The 21,809-nt window shown below is 38.7% G+C and overlaps 1 protein-coding gene across 1 annotated transcript; it reads right to left on the bottom strand.

Moving 5' to 3' along the window:
- Positions 1 to 5,545: 5,545 nt before the first annotated feature.
- On the bottom strand, positions 5,546 to 15,797 carry LOC133812916 (protein STRICTOSIDINE SYNTHASE-LIKE 4-like). Its single transcript, XM_062246755.1, has 4 exons — positions 15,344 to 15,797; positions 6,933 to 7,243; positions 6,706 to 6,838; positions 5,546 to 5,967 (listed from the first exon to the last, which is right to left on the bottom strand). Exons 1-4 carry the CDS (start codon positions 15,782 to 15,784, stop codon positions 5,674 to 5,676), a joined length of 1,179 nt encoding a protein of 392 aa, XP_062102739.1. The 5' UTR covers positions 15,785 to 15,797; the 3' UTR covers positions 5,546 to 5,673.
- Positions 15,798 to 21,809: the final 6,012 nt, after the last annotated feature.

Genomic DNA, 21,809 nt, shown 5'->3' with positions numbered 1-21,809 from the left:
GACCAGTGAAAGCAGTTGGGCCAACTGAGCCATGATCGTGGTCTGATTCTGTAGTAAGGTTGCCTGGCCCTCCTCAACTCTCTTGAGCCTCTGCATCAATTGTTCATAATTAGGCTGGGCAACCTGACTAGATGAAGCTGCACAGGCCTGTGAAAGTGCCCTCCTCAACCCTCGAGACATCCTCATAAAAAATGGAGGCTTCCTTTGCAACTTTTGCCAGCTTCTCTGCCTCCTTCTCAAGTACCACTACTTCCTCCGCTGTAGTCCCAGCCTCCCCCACACCGGGACGTGGCTTCAACATGGGAAAGACCACTAACTGCATGGTTGAATAACATGTGTCAGGAAAACTTTAATAAAATAAATCATCAATCAATTAATCTGTGACATTTAACAAGATAAAATGGAACTTACTCGATGGTTGGCGAATATAGGAACCAACAGAGTTATCGAAATAGTGATATCAGTCTTCGTAGCCCAGCTAAGCATCCTCGGAATCTGATTCCCACTATTCTCACCAAACTTACTCCCGAGAGAAGGCATGGCCTCAAAAGCCCAGTAAAGAAGCGCAGGTGCATAGCAATTGAAACTATACTTCGCCTCCTTCTGTTTTTTGCTTGACCCCTCTTTCTTCTTCTCCTCGTAGTGTTTCAATTGCTTCTTCATGTCCTTCTGAACTCCTTTGCTAACCTTCTTAAATGACAACTTCCCCCATGGATACTTGAAAAAATAATCAATATCCTCACCCATCCTCAGGGAATCTCCCCATATCGTCGTTGTCTTCTCTGGGGCATTCAGTACCCCCTCTATCAAATAGCACAAACCCAGCTTAAATGCATCTTCTGGGTTTATGGAGACCTTCAATGCATCTTCCAACTGACCAAAACTAACATTCGAATCACCATTAAAATATTCCTGGATGATCCGATCACTTGAAAGATGCTCTTTCAACTCATCTGGGGACGGTGATTTCCCAAAATTTAGCCCGGTAACTAGGGCAAACTCTGCAATACCAAATCTACACAGAGTGTTGCCCAGGTAGAACTGACCCTCTTCAGGCTTCTTGCTTTCTACCTTACGCAACATTAGCTGATGCAACAGAACCCCCAAAAAACTAAATGGCTTCGCCTTAAAGAACTGTCCCAACGGGCATGCTTGTGCCCTTTCAATAAGACCATGCCTCTGAAACTGCTCTATAAGGGTATCCAAGTAGGCACTACCCCTATAAGTGACACGGCCAGGAAAGTGCTTCTCCAACGGCACAATAAGGTCAGGCATCTGGAAAAAAAAACAAAAAAAAAATGTTAAAAATGTAAAGCAATCTGGTCACTATCGAGGCAGTTACTATCGAGGCCTATCGAGTCCCATCGAGGCAGAAACTATCGAGTCCTATCGAGGCCTATCGAGGTGGGTTCTAAAAATCACAAAGAATAATATCATCGGGTTACTATCGAGTCTTATCGAGGCCTATCGAGGTAAGGCCTAAAAAATCTCAAAGTCTCGTAGTATCGAGTCCTATCGAGGCTTATCGATTCCTATCGAGGTAGGCCCTAAACATCCCAAAGCCCCGTATCATCGAGTCCTATCGAGGTAGGTCCTAAAAATCCCAAAGCCCCGTTGTAGGAAAAACTTGTTGCAGGATCTTTATTTATTTTCATGCAATTTACATATTATCAAGCAAACATGCAAATTCCTAGAACATGCTCCTATGAAATTGATACAAATACAGAGTAAAGTAAAAACTTACATTACGCAGCGGAACTGGAACAACTCCATCCTTCAATCTCTCTAACCCTTGATTCCTTTCTGTAGCAGAGTATTATCAAGAGATTGAACAAGATCAGCAACATAGTCTTCCTCACCAAGCCTTTGATCAACCTAGAACTAGTGTGGGTTGGTTCTCAACACATGAGATAGAGATCTTGAAGAGAAGAAGAAGAGAGAGTGGCTAAGAAAGGATTAGAGTGTCTAGGTTTTCACTTACTCAAATCAACTGAGACTTATTTTTCTGAAAACCCTAGATATCATATTCCTTATATAGGCAACTTAATGAGATTTATTTAAATTTAAATTAATTAAAAATAATAAACAAAAATAAATGCCTTGGGCTGCCATAAAAGGACTTGGGCCCAATCTCTTTGTTTTGAATTTAAATCCCAACTGGGCCTAAATTCAAAACCTTTTATTTATTTATTTTTAATTAATTAATTAAATCCTTATTCAAATTAACTAATTACAATTTGAAACTTGATTTAATATTATTTATTTATATTGATATTGTTATCCCAAAAAAATGGAGATCGATGACGTAGCAATAGAGATGACAAGTGGCAGTACATGGTCCGTAAAAGACACATTAAATAGTCAATAAATACATTGACTCCTCAGAGTTGTGATAAGGTGATCTGGCTTAGAAGTAGCCCAGTACATCAGTGAAGAGTTTTGACTGCTTGAAAGGTGTCATGACCAAGCCAAGTGCACCCGAGGAGAGTACTTGGGCTAGGGTGTGCCCGCTCGGACCTTGGTCCAAGGAAAGCACTCCAAAGGATGTGATCGGACCTTGGTCCGAAGAGAAGCCCCAAAAGGTCCGGTCAGACCTTAGTCCGAGGAGTCCAAGTGGTGTGCTTGGACCTTAGTCCGAAGAGCCAAGGAAGGTGTGGCTCGGACCTTGATCCGAGGAGAGCCAAGGAAGGTGTGGCTCGGACCTTGATCCGAGGAGAGCCAAGGAAGGTGTTGCTCGGACCTTGATCCGAGGAGAGCCAAGGAAAGTGTGGCTCGGACCTTGGTCCGAGGAGAGCCAAAATGTGGCTCGGACCTTGGTCCGAGGAGCACCCATAAGAGGTCCGGTCGGACCTTAGTCCGAGGAAAGCCATAAGGGGTGGTCGGACCTTGGTCCGAGGAGAACCAAGGAGGGTGTGGTCGGATCTTGGTCCGAGGAGAGTCTAAGGGGTATGGTCCATATGCATGTGTCCAGCATGTATATGTCCGACTAGCACTTGTGTGTGTCCAGCATGCATGTGTTCGACCAGAAGAAGATATTCATCAAACAAATGGATCAGACTACGTCAAATTCCCAGAAACGGCTTCAGCAAGAATCGGTCTGGGCATCGCGGGAATCTCTCATTCCTCACTCAAATTGAGGATTTTGTAACATTTTGAATGTTTTTTGTAATTTAAATATAATAAGAATAATAAAATATCCTGATTCTAGGGGATATCAGATGTATGATCCCAAGCCTATAAATACATGGCTTATTTTGATCAGAAGGTTTTTCTTTGGGGGGAGACTTTTTGGCAATTTGAAATTTGGTCTGAGTTTCTAGAGAGAGAAAGTACGTTTTCCTTGAGAGAGAACCCTTTTTGTATTCAAAGAATTTACACTGAAGAAACTCAGTTGACACTGGTTCATCTGATCTTGAGTGTAGATAAAGTAACCAAATCTCTAAGTGGATTAGGCTATTACCGACTGATTGGGGCTGAACCACTATAAAAATCTTGTGTGTTATTTACTTTCTTTGATAAAAACTATCTGTGTCGTTTAAATTCTCTTGAAGGTTTATCGTTTTTGACGTTCTCACGTCGTTGGCTAAAAACACAGTCAACAGATACCAATTTATCAATATTAATAAATTTACCCAAAGATTATCTTTTATTCTCTAAATCTCATATCTCTATAAATTTTCCAAAATTGACCTAGTCAACTTTAAAAAATCCTAATTGATAATTAAATCAATTAATTGAGACATTCTAGATGATTTACTCAAATGTGATGCGGGGACCATGGATCCATGAAATCAAGCTCCAACAAGTTACCGTGAATTTATTTACGAATAATTTCACTACCTTATTAATTCCTCGTGACTCCACTATAGACTGGAATTGAACTCTTGAATTCATAGAACGTATTTTCAAAACCATAAATACGTTATCAATTGTTATAACCATTACAATCAGTCAATCCTCTATCGATGACTTACTAACGAGCTGGGTGCAAATTATCGTTTTACCCCTCATCAGTATTTTATCCTTAACTCCCACTAAGTTCCTTATAAATGATATTTCCGTGAACTTAATCACAGAAATGAGATCTCAATCATTTAACCTTTTGAACAAAGCAATTAAGGAAATCATATTTTCACTTCTCATACAGAAGTTATAGATTTCATATCTATGAATAATACTCCCACTCAATTACATTACTAAATCTCCAAGATGTAAGTATGGGCTAGACTGTAGGGTAAGCTGGTAACGAACAAGTCAAAAGATTTAAAAAATATAATTAGCATAATATTATCACTCAGAATTAAGATCGACTTAACCTATGGTCAACGTTGTGACATTGATTAGATTTGATAACAACGATACTTATTTATCAATCAATAATCAATATCGGTCCTAGTCCGATGGAACTAAATACATCTAATCTTATCTACTTGGTCGATGCCTTGGACAAGACATCACACCCTGAATGTGTAAGTAGATCATATCGTAGATTGTCTAATCAGTGAAAATCCAATGCACTGATCTAATCTTAGGACTCGTTCTTTTAAACATATAATTACAACTATAATCCACTGTGACCTAGTCACTATAATTGTAACTATACATATGTTCAGGATTTTATAAATGTTTGTATTATTTCAATAATCATGTAATAAAACAAGCAAGCAACACGGTTTTCAAACTAAATGATTTATACTACTTTTATTGATAATATGAAATCGTGCTACATGTCCGACATGGTTTTATAAGGGCATAAAACCCAACACCCGTATCATCGAGTCCTGTCGATTCCTATCGAGATATATGCTAAAATTTCTATAAGCCTAAAATTTCATCGAATCTCATCGAGGCCTATCGAGGCACAGTCAAATCCAGTCCCTATCATGCACTATCGAGTCCTATCGATTTCTATCGAGTTGCATGAAAAATATCGAAAAAAACCTAGATTTCTTCATTTCCCAGCCCCGATCTATCCTATGAACAAAAATCAACAAAAAAAAATCAGGCACATACACATATTGCAGATTAAAAACGAAATCCCTCACCTTCGCTTTCTTTGGGATTGTTTCCTAAAAGTTTGGTCGGCTTGCTCGACGTTTTCTCCTTCTCCCTCTCCGATCGTCAACTTCGACCCTTTGGGAGCCCTTGTTCGTGGTCGTGGAAGACAATAAAGGTTGGGTTCTACAGATTCAATCGAGGCCTATCGATTTCAAAGTTTGCTTGGTTCGGGAATTCGGGAGAGAATACGAAGAGTTTGAGAAAATTATGCCAAAGGTATTTTGGGTAGTAGCGTCATTAGTAGCACCAAAATGAGAATCATATAGGGATAGGGTATTTTTTAAATATAGTGTCACTTATTGCATTAAAACTCAAATTTCCCTAATCTAACTATTAAGGAAATTTTTTATATCCCTAAACTACTCAGCCTAGATCCATTATGTAGGCAGGCTAAGTAAGATGAGAAAAATCCCTTATAAACAATTTGTTTTTCAATTCAACACAACATTCTAACATATATATATTTATTTATATGTGAAGTAATAAATGTGTGTCACTGTGTTGTATGATATTTTGATTGATAACAAACATTCCAAATATGCATTTAATACATTATTGAGTTGATTTTCTGAATAAAAAAAGTGACTAGTTATACAACACAAACATGTTTATGGCTCAAGTGGTGGTGGTGGTGGTAGGAGGTTGTGCTGGGTATTTTAGTAGATTGAGTCTGATAATATAGGGATAAGCAATGGAGCCTAAGTAGAGGTGATTTCCAATCTTGAGTCCACTTGAAATGAGTGACAAGCCAGGATCATGGTAGTGTGAAACAAGTTTTCCTTCTAAATCCACACCCAAAGCACCTCCATTCTTCTCCATCTTTGGTCTCCAATTGTACTTCTCAAGGAGTGCCACAAGCTTTCTAATGAAAGGGTATCTCAGTGCTAAATCCCAAGATTGAGTAGCTTCCTGCAACAACAACAAAAACAACAGCAAGAGCAAGACAATTTGTAAGGATTTGATCCAAGATATAATTTTCTAACTTTATGTAGTCCTTGTGTACTTTCTCAGTGATAATCTATTGGTGGTATTTCAAATTTGTCCCATCATTAAATTAGAAATATCAGAACACATAACCTATCATTTTCATTATATGGGCCAGCCCTAGAATAACACCACACATTTATACATGTACTGTGACCCACAATCAGAATTTTCATACCAAAACTAACTAATAGTACAACTTTAGAATAGTGCTTCACTTTGAATCCTACTAGGACTCTCAGTGTTCTCGATCCGTGAACAGTTTTCGGTGCGATTTTTTTTATGACCGTGTATATTGTAGCTATTTAGAACATCATGCAAATTTTCAGAAAATTCTGAATAGTTTACAGTACCGAAAACTAAGTTCAAACATGTTGTTGCACTCGTGACTAATTTTTTTTATGCGCGTAGAAATCAACATGTTTGAACCTAGTTTTCGGTACTGCAAACTATTCGGAATTTTCTGAAAATTTGCAAGATGCTCTAAATAGCTCTAATATACACGGTCATAAAAAAATCACGCCGAAAACTGTGTACAGGTCGAGAAACACTGAAAGCCTACCGATAAGGCTTAAGGTAAATCCCTAATTTACCAACATATATACATATATATATATATATATGTCACAACTAATAACTCATACAATTCATGATGTAAATTACCGTAGACAGTCCAATCCAGTAAAGACCTTCCCCATCATAGCGAATATTGTCAGGCATCCCTGGCAAGAAATCAATGAATGGCTCAACACTTCCTTTTCTTTCTCCTTTTATGTGATACTTTCTACACCTTCTCCTGCATATATATACAAATGACATTATATTGTACTATAATATTTACAGATTATAATGATATGATGAAAGAAAAAGAAAACGTTGATCATACTTACATGAGGGTTTCACAGAAGATGAGACAGGTCTGGTCAGGTGAGAGTGAAACTCCATTGGCGAAGTAAAGGTCATGAAGAAGCACTTTGGTTAGGTTAGTGCGAGGATCGTAGCTGAGCAATCTGCCATTGGGATTGGCTTCGAGGATGTCCCACATGAAGTCATCCAAGCTGTACTTGTGAGAGGCGTCTGTGAAGTAAATGATGCCATCTTCGGCCACATCTACGCCGTCTGTTAGCATGAACTTCACACCCTCGGCTTCCTCTGTCAGTAGCTTTACAACACCTTCTTCTCTACTTATGCTTAGCAGTCCCTGTTAGATGAGATTATGATATGGATTATCTATATATGGACTAATTAATTATTCTCATTTTCTTATGGATTTATTACTTAATAAGTTAATGAGTCAGTTGGCTCTGATTTTTGACTTTTGCTCGAAGAAAAATACTAAGTCACTATAAATATCTTTATTCGGAAATGGAATAACTTATTAAAGCACTTTTAAATTTAGTAAATTTTTACAGTATGGACTTAAAAAAAGGAAAGAAACTAACGGTGGGATCAGCACTTAAATCGGTTTTAAAATATCTCCACCAAATACATATTTTTCTATTTTATTTTTAAATTTTATATTATATTATACATTATCAATTTTTCTATTTTTTTTTCTATATTATATTTTTAAATATTTTTTATTTATTTCAAATATTTTCTATAATTATTAATTTATATATTTTTCAATACAAATTTATAATTTTTTATTCTAATTATTAATATTATAAAATATATGATCAACTTACAAATATTTTATATTTTATATTAAGTATATGTAATGTTGTGCTAAAATAAAAATAAAATATATTAAAAGATTAAATGTAAGAATAGTTGATACTTATTATAATAATAGTCCCTTATTAATAGTTGGTAAATAAAATAATAGTTACAAAGGCATATATATATATATAGGGTATTGCTATGGTGCAAGATATGCACTGGTGCATACTTTTGTGACTTTTAGTGTTTTTTGGCTCGTAAATAGTTTTCGGCGTGAGTTTGTTTATGACTGTGTTTATTGTAGTTATTTAGAGCATCCTGTAAATTTTCAGGAAATTTCGAATAATTTACAATGCCGAAAACTAATTTCAAACAGGTTGTTGCACGCATGATTAATTTTTTTTATATGCGTGGAAAACAGCCTGTTTGAACCTACTTTTCGGCATTGTAAATTATTCGGAATTTCCTGAAAATTTGCAGGATGCTCTAAATAACTACAATAAACACAGTCATAAAAAAAATCGAGCCGATTATTTACGAGCCGAGAAATAAAAAAAGTTACAAAAGGTATGCACCGGTGCATACTTTTTTAGGTATACACCACAGCAATACCCTGTATATATTCTTTGTATATTCAATATATATCCTTTGTATATGCAATGGGAACAAAAGACAAAGAAAGTGGAGATAGTTGATTAATTAATAAAATAATATTTTGAAGGAAAAACAGTGCTCACTATATCTAACTACGCACTGTAGTTGGAGGTTAAAAAAAAGTTAAAATACATCACCCAATGGAGCAATATTTTAGCACTTCTTAGGTAAATTTTACATATTTCATTCTTTTAAATCATCCAATATAAGTGATTTTAGCTCGTTAATATTTTTTGGTGCATCATGTAATTTTTTAGAAAATTTTAAATAATTTATAGTGTCAAAAATTAGGTTAAAAATAAGTTATTCCACACATGACTAATTTTTGTATACGCTTGAAAACAATATATTTGAACTTAATTTTTAACAACGTAAATTATTCAAAATTTTCTAAAAATTTACAAATATTCTAAATAACTATAATATAAATGATAAAAAAAAATTATGTAAAAAAAAACTATTCCGAAGAAATACAAAAAAAAACCCCACCAAGACTTTTTTAAGGCCGTACCATATAATCTCCAAAAATTTAATATCCAAACATAACGCGAAAAGAGCTTCTTTTAAACTTTTATAATATAAAATGTATTTATAGCCAACCACCACACCACCAATATCACTATTTGTAGCTTCTTTCAAAAGTGCTTTTTGAAAATCTAAAGTCAAAACCAAAAGTACTAATAAATATTTTTTATTATAGCAACATTTTTTTTTTGGTATAATTTAAGACATTGAAATATAATGATAATACAATATATATTTTCCAATATTTTGTAGAACCATTATTCTCTCAAAAAATAAATAGAAGCAAAGAATGTTGAGAAAATGAAATTACATGGCCTGAACGATAGTGGTACGATTGAAGAGGACACATCAGCACAGGAAAAGAATCAAGATTCCCAATTCTGTTAGAATATTGTTGTACGACTTTGTGTATAATTCAGTGCCAATTCTGTTAGGATATTTTGTATTATACAGGTGTCTTTTTTTTCTAGAATATTCTTGTAATACCTTTTGTGTATATAAAGCAATACAGAAACTCAGTATCAATTTGAGCTTAGCATATTCATTTGAGTATTTTTCTTCTTTCTTTAAGTTGGTATCAGAGCCAGGTTAGACGTTTGTCTTCTCGATGGCTGGTATTGGTGATCAGACTCCTGCCATGGCTACTGATGGAAGTGCTGCTACGACAGGGCGCACTGGTTCCTCTGCACAACAACCATTTCAAGCTCAAGCTCCGAATCTGAATGTGCCTCACTTTGGAAGCACCCTCAATCAACCTTTTGCCCTAAGGTTGGACCGCAACAATTTTTCTTTATGGAGAACAATGGTTTCTGCCATTGTCAAGGGCCATCGCTTAGATGGATATCTCAAAGGCACTATACCCAGGCCACCGGAGTTTCTCTCTGATTCAACTGATGCAGAAGGCAGCATCAGTCCTACAAGACAGGTAAATCCAGCATTTGAATATTGGATTGTGAATGACCAACTTCTTCTTGGTTGGCTCTATGGCTCCATGACGGAAGGGATAGCATCAGAGGTGATGGGTTGTGACTCTTCAGCTTCTTTGTGGCGTGCTCTCGAAGCTCTCTATGGAGCTCACTCCAAGGCGAAAGTAGATGAATATAGGACCAAGATACAAACATTTCCAAAAGGATCTCTCACCATGGCAGACTATCTTCGGCAGAAACGTCAATGGGCAGATGCCCTCGCTATTGCAGGTGAACCCTATCCTGAATCTCACCTACTTTCAAATGTGCTTTCTGGTTTGGACATTGACTATCTGCCTATTGTACTCATCATTGAGGCCCGCTCATCCACAAGTTGGCAAGAACTTCAGGATATCTTACTCAGCTTCGATAGCAAGATGGATCGGTTAAGTTCTGTTTCTCGCAACAGCAGGCTCCTGAACCCTTCTGCAAATCTTGCAAATAAGGGACATTTCTCTACTGATAGCAGGGGTTCGAATGCAAATAGAGGAGGCGGAAATAATGCAAACCGTGGTGGCAACAATCGGTTCAGAGGCAGAGGCGGTCGAAACTATGGATCAAAACCCACATGTCAAATTTGTGGAAAATATGGACATGCTGCCACTCATTGCTATAGCAGATATGATGAAGCGTGTATGGGAGCATCCTCTGGTGGCAACAATAACTACAACAAAGGTCAGACGGGTCCTGTAGCCTTCATGGCCTCACCAGATGTGTTGGATCATGAAGCATGGTATGCTGATAGTGGAGCAACCAGCCATATTACTGCTGAGACAGATAAGATGCAACAGAAGGAAGAGTATAATGGTAAGGAAACACTTATGGTTGGCAATGGCAATCAATTACCAATTCATCATGTCAGCATTGGATATATACCAACCAGAAATAATACTCTCCTATCTCTAAAAGAGATTTTGCATGTTCCTAACATCACAAAAAATTTGATTAGCATTTCAAAATTGACTACTGACAATAATGTTTTTGTTGAATTTTTCTCTGATTTGTGTTATGTTAAGGACAAGATGACAAGGCAGGTGGTGCTCAAAGGAAGACTTAAAGATGGGCTCTATCAATTTGAGATACCACAATCCATTCACAATTGTACCAACCCAGCGCATCACTCATCTAAACCATGTTTCAGTACCACAAAGTCTGCCAGAAAATCTGTTTTTGTTTCAAATGTAACTCAGCCAGTGACTAAATCTTGTGTTTCAATCAAGGATAAATGGCATAATAGGTTAGGCCATCCATCCAAACGTGTTATGGATATTGTTTTAAGGAAAATGAATGTTAAATCTACCATCAATGAAAGTCGTTTTTGTGATGCTTGTCAGTTAGGAAAGTCGCATTCTCTTCCATTTCAGCATAACCCAAACCGAGCCAAAGCATTTCTTGAATTAATACACTCTGATATTTGGGGTCCAGCCCCTATTATGTCCAATACAAACTTTCGCTTTTATATTCACTTCATTGACGATTTTAGCAGGTACACATGGATTTATCCATTACGAGCAAAGTCAGAAGCAATAATAGCCTTTCGACAATTCAAAACACTTGTTGAAAATCAGTTTGATAAGCGTATCAAAGCTCTTCGCACCGACTGGGGTGGAGAGTATCAATCTTTCACTCGTGATGTTGTAGATTCAGGCATCATTTTTAATCACTCTTGTCCACATACTTCGGTTCAAAATGGAAGAGTCGAACGTAAACATCGCCATATTGTGGAAATGGGACTCACTCTCCTTGCACAAGCTAGTGTACCTCAAAAGTACTGGTGGGATGCATTTCAGACATCCGTTTACCTCATTAATCGCCTTCCCACACCTGTACTTAATAATAAAACACCATTTGAAATTGTCCATTCTAAACAACCTGATTACAAGTTTCTTCGTGTCTTTGGGTCAGCCTGTTTTCCTTGTCTCCATCCATACCAAAACCACAAATTCCAATTTCATTCCAAAAAATGTGTCAATCTTGGCTATAGTGATAGCCACAAGGGTTACAAGTGCTTGAGTAATACTGGTCGTCTCTATATTTCGCGAAATGTAGTCTTTAACGAAAATGAGTTCCCATTCAAATCCGGGTTCTTGAACACACACCAACCTGAACAACCTGCTGCCATACGTTGTCCTACCTGGTCTGCCTCTTTTTATCCACCTTCATCTTTTGCAGGTTCTCATCTTGATGGTGCTCATCTGGGGGACGTACCTAGAGAACCATCTGATTTGTCATCCAACTCATTGTCTCCTTCTCATAACGTCGATCAGGTATGTTCAACAGATCATATTGTTGATTTTGAAATGTCTAATGCTTCTTCTAGTGTTCCAGCCTCTGAAAATGAACAAATAGCTGCTGATATTTCTGACTCTGCGCCACCAACTACTTCACATGAAGAAATACTACAGCCAAGACATCATATGATCACGAGAGCGAAAGCTGGGATTTTTAAACCCAAGACTTATCTCAGCCAGTCACAGTGGAATCAAATCAGCGAGGAACCACAATCTGTAGAAGAAGCCTTAAGACATCCGGGCTGGAATGATGCTATGGTGGACGAAATTAATGCTCTTGTCACAAATAAAACATGGACGCTCATACCAAGGACTCCACAAATGAATGTAGTTGATAACAAATGGGTATTCAAGACTAAAAGAAATTCAGATGGATCGTTTCAACGCTACAAAGCACGCCTAGTAGCCAAAGGCTTTACTCAGCGACCTGGTGTAGATTTTGGAGAAACCTTTAGCCCGGTTATCAAAGCATCTACAATCCGAATAATTCTCACTATAGCAGTAGCTCGAAACTGGGATGTGAGGCAGCTGGATATAAACAATGCATTTCTAAATGGACATCTAGTTGAGGATGTATTTATGAAGCAACCGCAAGGTTTCATTGATAAAAACAGACCAGATTTTGTGTGTAAACTTATGAAATCCCTGTATGGATTACGTCAAGCCCCGAGAGCTTGGTTTGATCGGCTGAAATCAACACTTTTGGGTTGGAATTTTAAGAATTCGAAGGCAGATTCATCGCTGTTTTATTACAGATCAGAGACGTTGGTGATACTTGTCCTAATCTATGTCGATGACATAATCGTAACAGGCAATAACACAGAAAAACTGAAGCAGTTTACAGCCAAACTTAATCAGATTTTTGCTCTCAAAGACCTCGGCTCCTTACACTACTTCTTAGGCATTGAAGTGCAACGTGATGATACTGGTATGTATCTCTGTCAAGCAAAGTATACAGAGGAATTGTTGAAGAAAACAGGGATGCTACACTTGAAGTCAGTACCAACGCCTATGACAGTTGGGAAGATGCTCTCTATCTCAGATGGTGAACCACTCTCCAATCCCACCGAATATAGAAGCCTTATTGGGGGACTTCAATATCTAACACACACACGCCCTGACATTAGTTATGCTGTAAACAAACTAAGTCAGTTTCTAAGAGCGCCTACAACAGCCCATTGGAGTGCAGCCAAAAGAGTCCTTCGATACATCAAAGGTACACCCTATCATGGGTTACACATTCAGTTCTGTGATAAACTTTCATTGACTGGATTCTCAGATGCCGATTGGGCATGTTGTCCTGATGATAGAAGATCCATAGCCGGCTACTGTGTGTATTTGGGAGACTCGCTTGTCTCATGGTCTTCAAAGAAACAATCAGTTGTGTCTAGATCTAGCACTGAATCAGAATATAGAGCTCTCGCACAGGTGGCTGCCGAAATATCATGGATACAAGCTCTCCTTCAAGAACTCGATTTCTCTCTGTCATCTATACCAGTTACATGGTGTGACAACATGAGCGCCAGTGCCCTCGCTTCGAACCCAGTATATCACGCACGCACAAAGCACATCGAACTAGATATTCACTTTGTCCGTGATAAAGTCTTGAACAAGTCACTTGAGATTCGATATATACCATCCAGTGAGCAAATAGCTGACTGTTTTACCAAAAGCCTATCACACTCTCAATTTCGGTTTCTAATTGGCAAACTAGGTGTGGTTTGTACCCCACATAGTTTGAGAGGGGATGTTGAGAAAATGAAATTACATGGCCTGAACGATAGTGGTACGATTGAAGAGGACACATCAGCACAGGAAAAGAATCAAGATTCCCAATTCTGTTAGAATATTGTTGTACGACTTTGTGTATAATTCAGTGCCAATTCTGTTAGGATATTTTGTATTATACAGGTGTCCTTTTTTTCTAGAATAGTCTAATGCACACTCATTCCTCACAATTCACAACTAAATAGCACTTTAATTAAGCAATTATTCGATAATATCATTTAGATTGATGTGTTATAGTATATATTCTTTTCTTTTCTTTTCTTTACTTTTCACCATATAGTTTTAATATATATAAATTAAGTTAACATTTTTTAATTTTCATGAAAATAATTTGAATATTTTGGTAGAGAGATTATTCTCTTAAAAAATAAATAGAGGCAAAGAATAGTCCAATGAATACTCATTCCTCACTAGTTACAACTAAAGTGCACTTTAATTAAGCATTTATTCCATTTAGATTTTTTTAAAAAGTATTATCATTTAGAATAATGTTTTATAAAATATGTTCTTTTCTTTTCACCAATATAGTTTCAGTTTATAAATTAAGTTTATATAAAAATAATTTTAAAATAATTATGATATATTTTAATAAAAAAATTACTTAATAAAAAGTAAATTAATTATCCTAATTATAGGATACCTTTGATATACTAATCATTTTTAAAAATTAATTTGACATCTAATATTTAATTCCTTCCATCAATTAATAATATTAGTATGTTTCACTGTAGGACGATTATATTTACACCCTAGAATTTGATTAAGATATTTCGGTTTTAATAAAAATTAATATATAATATATTTTTTTTCAATTTATGCTTACATTTTTCTAATTTTTTTTCTTTTTTATATTCTAAAAATTACATATAAATAATATATATTTTAAATATTTAAACAAAAAATAAATAAAACAAAAAAAATAAAAATTTATTAAATTGAGAGTTTTTTTTTCTAAAAAATTATATATTATTTAAAAAAAAATGAAAACAAGATAAAATAAAATTAACAAAAAAATAAAGAATGTCAAAAAAAAAAATCGAGAAAAAGTATTAAAAATTAATTTTTTTTAATTAATAAGGTACTTTTATATATTGTTGGGTCCAAATACAATACCCATTCACTATATTATTTTATAAATAAATGATGGACTAAACTATTCCCTTAAAAATATATCTACCATCACGTGACAACACACTTAGCCACGACGTGGAGAATTATTATACAATTATTATTATTGTTATTAAATAGCAATAACCAGTTTATCAAATAATAATAATAACAATAAAAAGCAATAATCAGTCGTCGTGGCCATATCATATCATGTTATTAAATATTAAATAAAAAATTATATTTTTATTTAAAAAAATGTAAATATATAATATATTTATATATATTGGTAATTTGGCTAAGTTTGACCTTTTCCGTATCGGCGACGAGAACCTGATCGTTGTTATGGTCCAGAACGATTCCCAGCGGCCTACCTCCGGTGTTGACCCAGTTCTCCACCACCGAGTCACTCAACCTGACTCGCTTCACCCACCCGTCGTCGCAGCCCGTGTAAATCACACCCGACTTGGAGTCGTAGGCCAGGTCTTCCGGTGCCAGCAGTGCTCCCTCCCCCACTCTCTCCGCCCCACGCAGCGTGTGCCCGTTACGCGCCGCCGCGGTTGTTGTGGGCCCGGAGAACTCGTGGATGGGCAGAGCAGCCGCCTCGAACGAGTCGAGTCTGTATAGAACCACCGCTAACGCCACCGGAATCGCAACTAAGACGATGAGAAAAACAAGAGGCCATCGACTCCCTTTTCTTCTTCCTTGAGAACCAACGTCCGCCATTTCACTTGCCTCAAATAAAGGCATATATATGTATATATATAATATATGTTATATATATACACGCCACTGTGTGTTAGTGAAGATGCACCTGCTTCACTCTGACTTTTTTATTTTTGTACTAAATATACATACATATAGTGATTTATTTTTATTTATTTGTTAGGTAGAAAAATATGATATGACATGCCTGTGTCCAAAACCATTACACCATGCATCTAGTAGAGTATTAACTATGTGAATTGTTTGTCTTTTATGGGGAAATAGTTACGTGAATTGTTATTCCCAAAATTTGAGATAAGATTTTGACCTATTATTTGTGAGTTTTACTATTTATTATTTTAAGGTGACTAGCAACATATGTGTGTCACCCGAGTAGAGTATTTAGTAATATCTCATAACTTTTTTTAAATTCAAATCAGTAGCATTTGATATAAAATTGCATCAATAACATTATCTCACATGTTTATGATATTAAGTATTAATGATGTCTTTTAGCAATTCTCACTATTTAATTATCACTAATCTTATTTGCACCAAAATATTACACTTGTAACAACTTGTTTTAATCAATCATATTTATTTTTAAACGAGATTTAGTGTTTTAAAAAATACAACTTCACATTACTTGGTGTAATTTTTTAATACATGTATCATTAATCTTTAATTAATTATTATTACTACTGCTTAGAATTGTCTCATATATGTTAAAAAATTATTTTAACTTCTTTAATATTTTTTTTGTACCATATATAATATTTGTAGCCGGCATGACTTTTATGATCCAAATTAATATTAATCATGATCATACTTGTTGACAGTATGGCTTTTTGTATTAGTAAAACTAAATTAATCCTTATTTATATGAATAAAGAATGCATCCACACAACACCAACTATGGATGTATATTAGGAGTATGGATTCCCCATTTAAATAAGAAATGAAGTTGTAACGTCCTACTTCTTTAGAGCCGTTACTAAGTGAGTCTTAAACGTGCTTTTAACTCACTAATCGAGGGTTTAAGGCAAACGTGTAATCAAACTACAACCAGAGTCTTAAACTTTGAAAATAATTTCATTTACTGAAAATCATAAAACGTTTAAAATTTGGGATCCCAAAATACTGTTTATAAATATTTACAACTCAAAATATATTTAAGGTCGACTAACCGACAAAATAGGGTTCTTTACAAACAACTTCCAAAAATACCCCTGGCCGTGGCAGCTAGGCAGACCAGACATGTAGGCGTCGCGTCACTCTCCTCATACTCATGGTCGGTTGACTTTATCCTTGCCCTTACCTGCACCACATAGCACCCGTGAGCCGAAGCCCAGCAAGAAAACTCCACATAACAGATAATATACGCTTATGAACCATTTAGCATATAACCAATTTGTTAGCAAACTAAACACATACGGCCATGCCGTCTCAGGCGCTTTACCAGGCCCTGAGTTGCGGTCTACACCGTAAGGATATCCCAGGTATCCTTTAGGGTCTTGCCCTGGCAACTCGCACTCCGGGTGCTAAACGCTGCTCCCGACCCCTTGCCGCTCTCGGCCTTCTCCGTTCCTGGCCCTTGTCGATCACTCACATATATGCATACACAACATAATTAAAACATAACTTAAACATATACTAACACAATCAATGGGCTATACCCCAACACATAATCATATAGGGTCGTGCCCTGCAACACAACTATGGGGCCTCGCCCTACTCCATGGGTACAACAACTTTCTTACCTGTGTCCCGAGCTTCTTGAGCACTGAACCCTCGAGTACGGTCCTCTAATCCGAGCCTCTCTGAGAATCTATTCACAACACACAAATAACACTCCCATTACTAATCAACTAAAAAAATCCTCCGGAACCAATCCCGAGCTCTCGGGACCTCCCAAATCCCCACACAAGGTGGCGGAAGCGTCCCCTGAACCCCCTGGGAAAAAGCCTAAGAACTGAAATTTCCCCCTGCCTAGAAATGGCCTAGCACTGTGGCACAGAAAAACAGGGCTGCGGCGCCCCTTCGCAAACCCAGAAATCTGGGTTTTTCCCCAACATTTTCCCGAGCCAAAACACTCCCAAATCAATACCAATGCATACCTAAGTCCCAAATTCAATCCAAAACCCCACATAAACCATCTAACAACTCAGAAACATCAACAACAAGTCTAAACACACAATCAAACCCAAAAATCACTTAATGGTTCAGAATTCTCAAAATTTAAACCAGCCTTTAAAAATCTTAAATCAAACCAGAAATAACTTCAAATATGCATGGAGTTCTTACCTCAAGTGGAGATTCGACCTTGAGCTGCTTTCCCAATCAAACTCCAAGCTTAATTCAACAAATCCAAGCTGAACCTAACCATAATTCACCCTAAGAATCTACCAAGCAAAACACCCAATTTCAATTCTCAAACCATGACATTCTTAGCTGAATTCTACAATATAATTACTCAGAATTACCTTACCTCAATATGTAGAAAAATCATCTAAGTTTTCTGGCCTGAACTCCCTTCTTGATCCCACAAAAATTCAGAGATTCATTTCCTTCCTTTATGTTTTTCCCTAGTTTTCTCTAGAGCTCCCAAAGCCAAGCTCTTGCATAAACACAAGTATGAGAACGTTCCAGCCTTTCCCCTCAGCCAAGGTTATCTATATCCAAGCCAAAAGACCCATTTGCCCTTCCATCTAACTCTTATTCTAGCTAATCCTCAAGGGCAACCTAGACCTTTCTTATTCTTTTACAAAAATACCACTTTCTCACTTAAATTAACTGTTAACCGAGATTTTCGACAACTCTATTAATGAATAATATTTACTAATACTAATAATGGAAATAGAAGAATGACACAGGGTCTTTACGTGATTAGGGCGTTAATTAGCCTTAGTCCACGAGTCTATATTATTAGAGCTTGAAGGAGCTTTTATAATGGAGTTTTCTCTCTATCTCTCGACAGGGTTTCTGTCTTTTTTCCTGGGATCCAGAGAGCGTTTACAATGTTCTGTGGCTTATATTTATAAGCTGATGGGAATGCCGGGTTTGGGCCGGACCAAACCCAAGCCCATCGGGGAAACGGATACGAGCGACCTCTATAGTGGAGGCCCAATACAAAAAGAAGCAAAATACACGAAATTCAAACCAGCTAAGGCCAAATGGGTTGACCGCAGAACTACGCCTCGCCCGAAAAAATGACGCTTTGGTTCTGACCACTTCGAGTCACGAGACTGATTCAGGAGACAAGACCAGTCAGGGTATTTGGCTGCGCAGTCCTGACACATCAGTGTGCAATCCCGAGGTGACCTTTTCAGCAGGCGAAAAGTGGAGACAACGCCCACGCGGAATGAGGCGGCATAAGGGTCCTGGACGCTTGGCCCTTCGACTGGGGATCAGGTGATCCAGGTCCGTTTACCGTTGGCCCGCTCCATTTACCATAAGCCCGGACCATACCAGGGTCCGGGACAACGAAGCACAGGCCGCGACGATCCGGACGCTCGGGGGCATCGCCCGGGCCATCCTCATTCGAGGGACGAATCCGGAGGCTCGTCCCGGACACTCCAATGGGCCCAGCCTCGAGTCCCCGGTCCATACCCGGCCCCTTGGCACTCTCCATACCAAGAGACCTTGGGCCAGGCCCACGGGCCGAGCCGACCCTCTGGTAGCAAGCCAAGACGAAAGCCTAGAGCCCATGCAGGAAATGGGGATAACATTTACCCCCCAAGCCTTCGCCCAGGCTTGCCGGGAGGAGGGTTGAACCATCAGCGCGGCACTCGCCAGGTTGCCTCCCCAGTTCTTGCCCGAGTTCGGGGGTCTGGTCAGAAGAATGTGGCATTGGTGGGACAATCAGCCCGGGTCGTTCACTACGATCCGAGGTCGTTTACCTTCGGCCCGCTCTATGAAAACGATACACGTGTCACCGTGCGATTGCTGCACGGGCCTTGAAGGGTCGCCTAGACCTCCCAAGGGTCGCTAGGCCTAGACTAGGGTGTCAGTGCACGTCACGAGGCGTCCCATCCGCATGTGGGGGGGGGGGGGGGGCATCATTAATATCCCTGGAACGAGGTGGACCGTAGGATGGGGCGTCCGTTGGCATCCACCACTCCTGGGCCGTCGGATCTGAGGCGGCGAGGATCCAGGCCAAAAGGACTCATTAATGTCCCTTGCGCGATTCCTGACCGTCCGATGAAGAGGCACCTGACCGTGGGATCGTGGGCCAGAATTTGGGGCTGGTATAAATGCCCCAAGAAAACAGCATTTGGCACTTTTCTATCTTCGAACAAGCTTAAGAAAATACGAACGTTGTTCAAGCTTTGCATGTCCGACATTGCCGACGACATACACCGCCACCTGCTAGCTCTACGCCGCCGCCTGTTCCCCAGAGCCCCAACTTTCGTTCTTCTACCTGACGGCGCTTCTCGGGGTTGTTCCATCGACGAACTACTGCGCCGACTGTGCCACTTCAAGAACGAGGTTCTGCCATCCTTACAGTCTGACAACCATCACCTTCGACGGTCGACACCACACAGTAAGTCTTTTTTAACTCTTTTACCAACTTTGTGAACTTACATTCTCTATATGCGTGCGTCTAGGCTCTGTGCTTTAGAACTTGCCGAGGAGTTGTCCCGGAAGTCAAAGGATGCCGACGAGCGGGTGGCACTCTTAGAGGCGGCCACGACGCAATCCGTCATGGACAAGGAGGAAATCCTGGCCCTGAAGGCCCGAGTCTGCGAATTGGGCGACTGTCTGCTTCAGGAGAAGGCGGCGCATGAAACGACCCGTCAGGGGAAGGAGGAGGCTGAGGGCCTACTGGATGTCACCTTTGATGAGGCCATCTACATGGCCTGGTGCAAGGATAAAAATATGAACCTCCTTGTCTTCCCTGATCCTGACTCAAAGCGGGCCGAGTACGAGGCCAAGGAGCGGGAGGATGCGGACCTCCGGGCGGACGCGCTGTAGGCCCAAATCCCGGCCTTGTACTTTTGTTAAATTTTGGCATGTAATTAAATTTTGAAACACTGCTACTTTCTTTGGTTTTTACGAAAGCTTCCTTTCATCGTTCAGTAGAATTTTTCGTTTTAATCGCCGCAACCAACTGAATGCAGGGTTTTGGTTCCGGTTCCAACGGCCGGGACTGGACCCACCGACTTAACTTTCCAAGTCTCTAGTCTTGGCACCGTCCAGGGCCCCGGGACTTGGTGTAACCCGGAGTGTGATTCTCTTTTTACCAGTTTTTAGGCCCTGGCTTTGCCCTGGGGCAAACCAGATGCTTTCGTATCCCGGAGTTCAACCTGTCCGGGCTGAACGTCGTTCGTCCGGGGTGGGACCGGATGCTTTGTGTTTGGACAAATTAATTTTAAGTTCTTCTCTTTTGTAAAATAGTTCTATTGTTTGTGTTTTCACCAAGTGACACGTGACATACTTTAAAGGGTATTAGGGTTCCAGGTGAAGTTTCCTGGAGCCCACTATGGGCTCCCCGGGAGGTAAAACTCGTTATTCGATTTGAATTCACCACCACCCGAAGACCATGTTCCGAGATGGTATTCTAAGTCTAACAAGACCGTCTTCTCCAAATATTTCCTTCAGGTCTGCAAGAACTTTCCTCTAGCACGGGAGAAGGGTAGCCAGGTGTCAAGCATAGTGACTGTGGATCACAGACATCATTCTGACACCCACTGTCACATGGATTGTTGTGTCAATTCCGTACAAGCGGCAAAATGCATACACCACAATGTTGCTTGACTTGGGAAAATGTGTAGCTACTACTCTGATAGTGTCAGAGACGTTTCCCCCAACAAAATAGTGGATTGACATTCCACAAAAATGGGCCCACCAAGATACGCTGGAGCCTACCAGCTCATTTACTATAGTAATGTTCATTTACTATGTAATAAATCCTCATTAAGAGAGAATAATTGTAATCAGCTCCAATTAATAAGCTTAATTGTACCAGCTGCCTATAAATAGAGTTAGGGCACACATTGTAAATTATCACAATTTTTAGTTTCAGAGTGAGCCAATACGCTCCTAAAACTGATTTTAATAAAAAAAATTT

This window comes from Humulus lupulus, chromosome 1 (genome assembly GCF_963169125.1).
Source record: "Humulus lupulus chromosome 1, drHumLupu1.1, whole genome shotgun sequence".
NCBI lineage: Eukaryota > Viridiplantae > Streptophyta > Magnoliopsida > Rosales > Cannabaceae > Humulus > Humulus lupulus.
Note: the sequence above shows the minus strand (reverse complement) of the source record. Positions and strands in the feature narration are given on the sequence as shown.

Coding starts and splice junctions, on each gene's coding strand:
- LOC133812916 (XM_062246755.1), bottom strand. CDS start 15,784: ATGCCTTTATTTGAGGCAAGTGAAATGGCGGACGTTGGTTCTCAAGGA. Junction 7,244..15,343: donor TCGTCGCCGATACGGAAAAG/GTCAAACTTAGC, acceptor CTCATCTAACAG/GGACTGCTAAGCATAAGTAG. Junction 6,839..6,932: donor ATCTTCTGTGAAACCCTCAT/GTAAGTATGATC, acceptor ATATATATGCAG/GAGAAGGTGTAGAAAGTATC.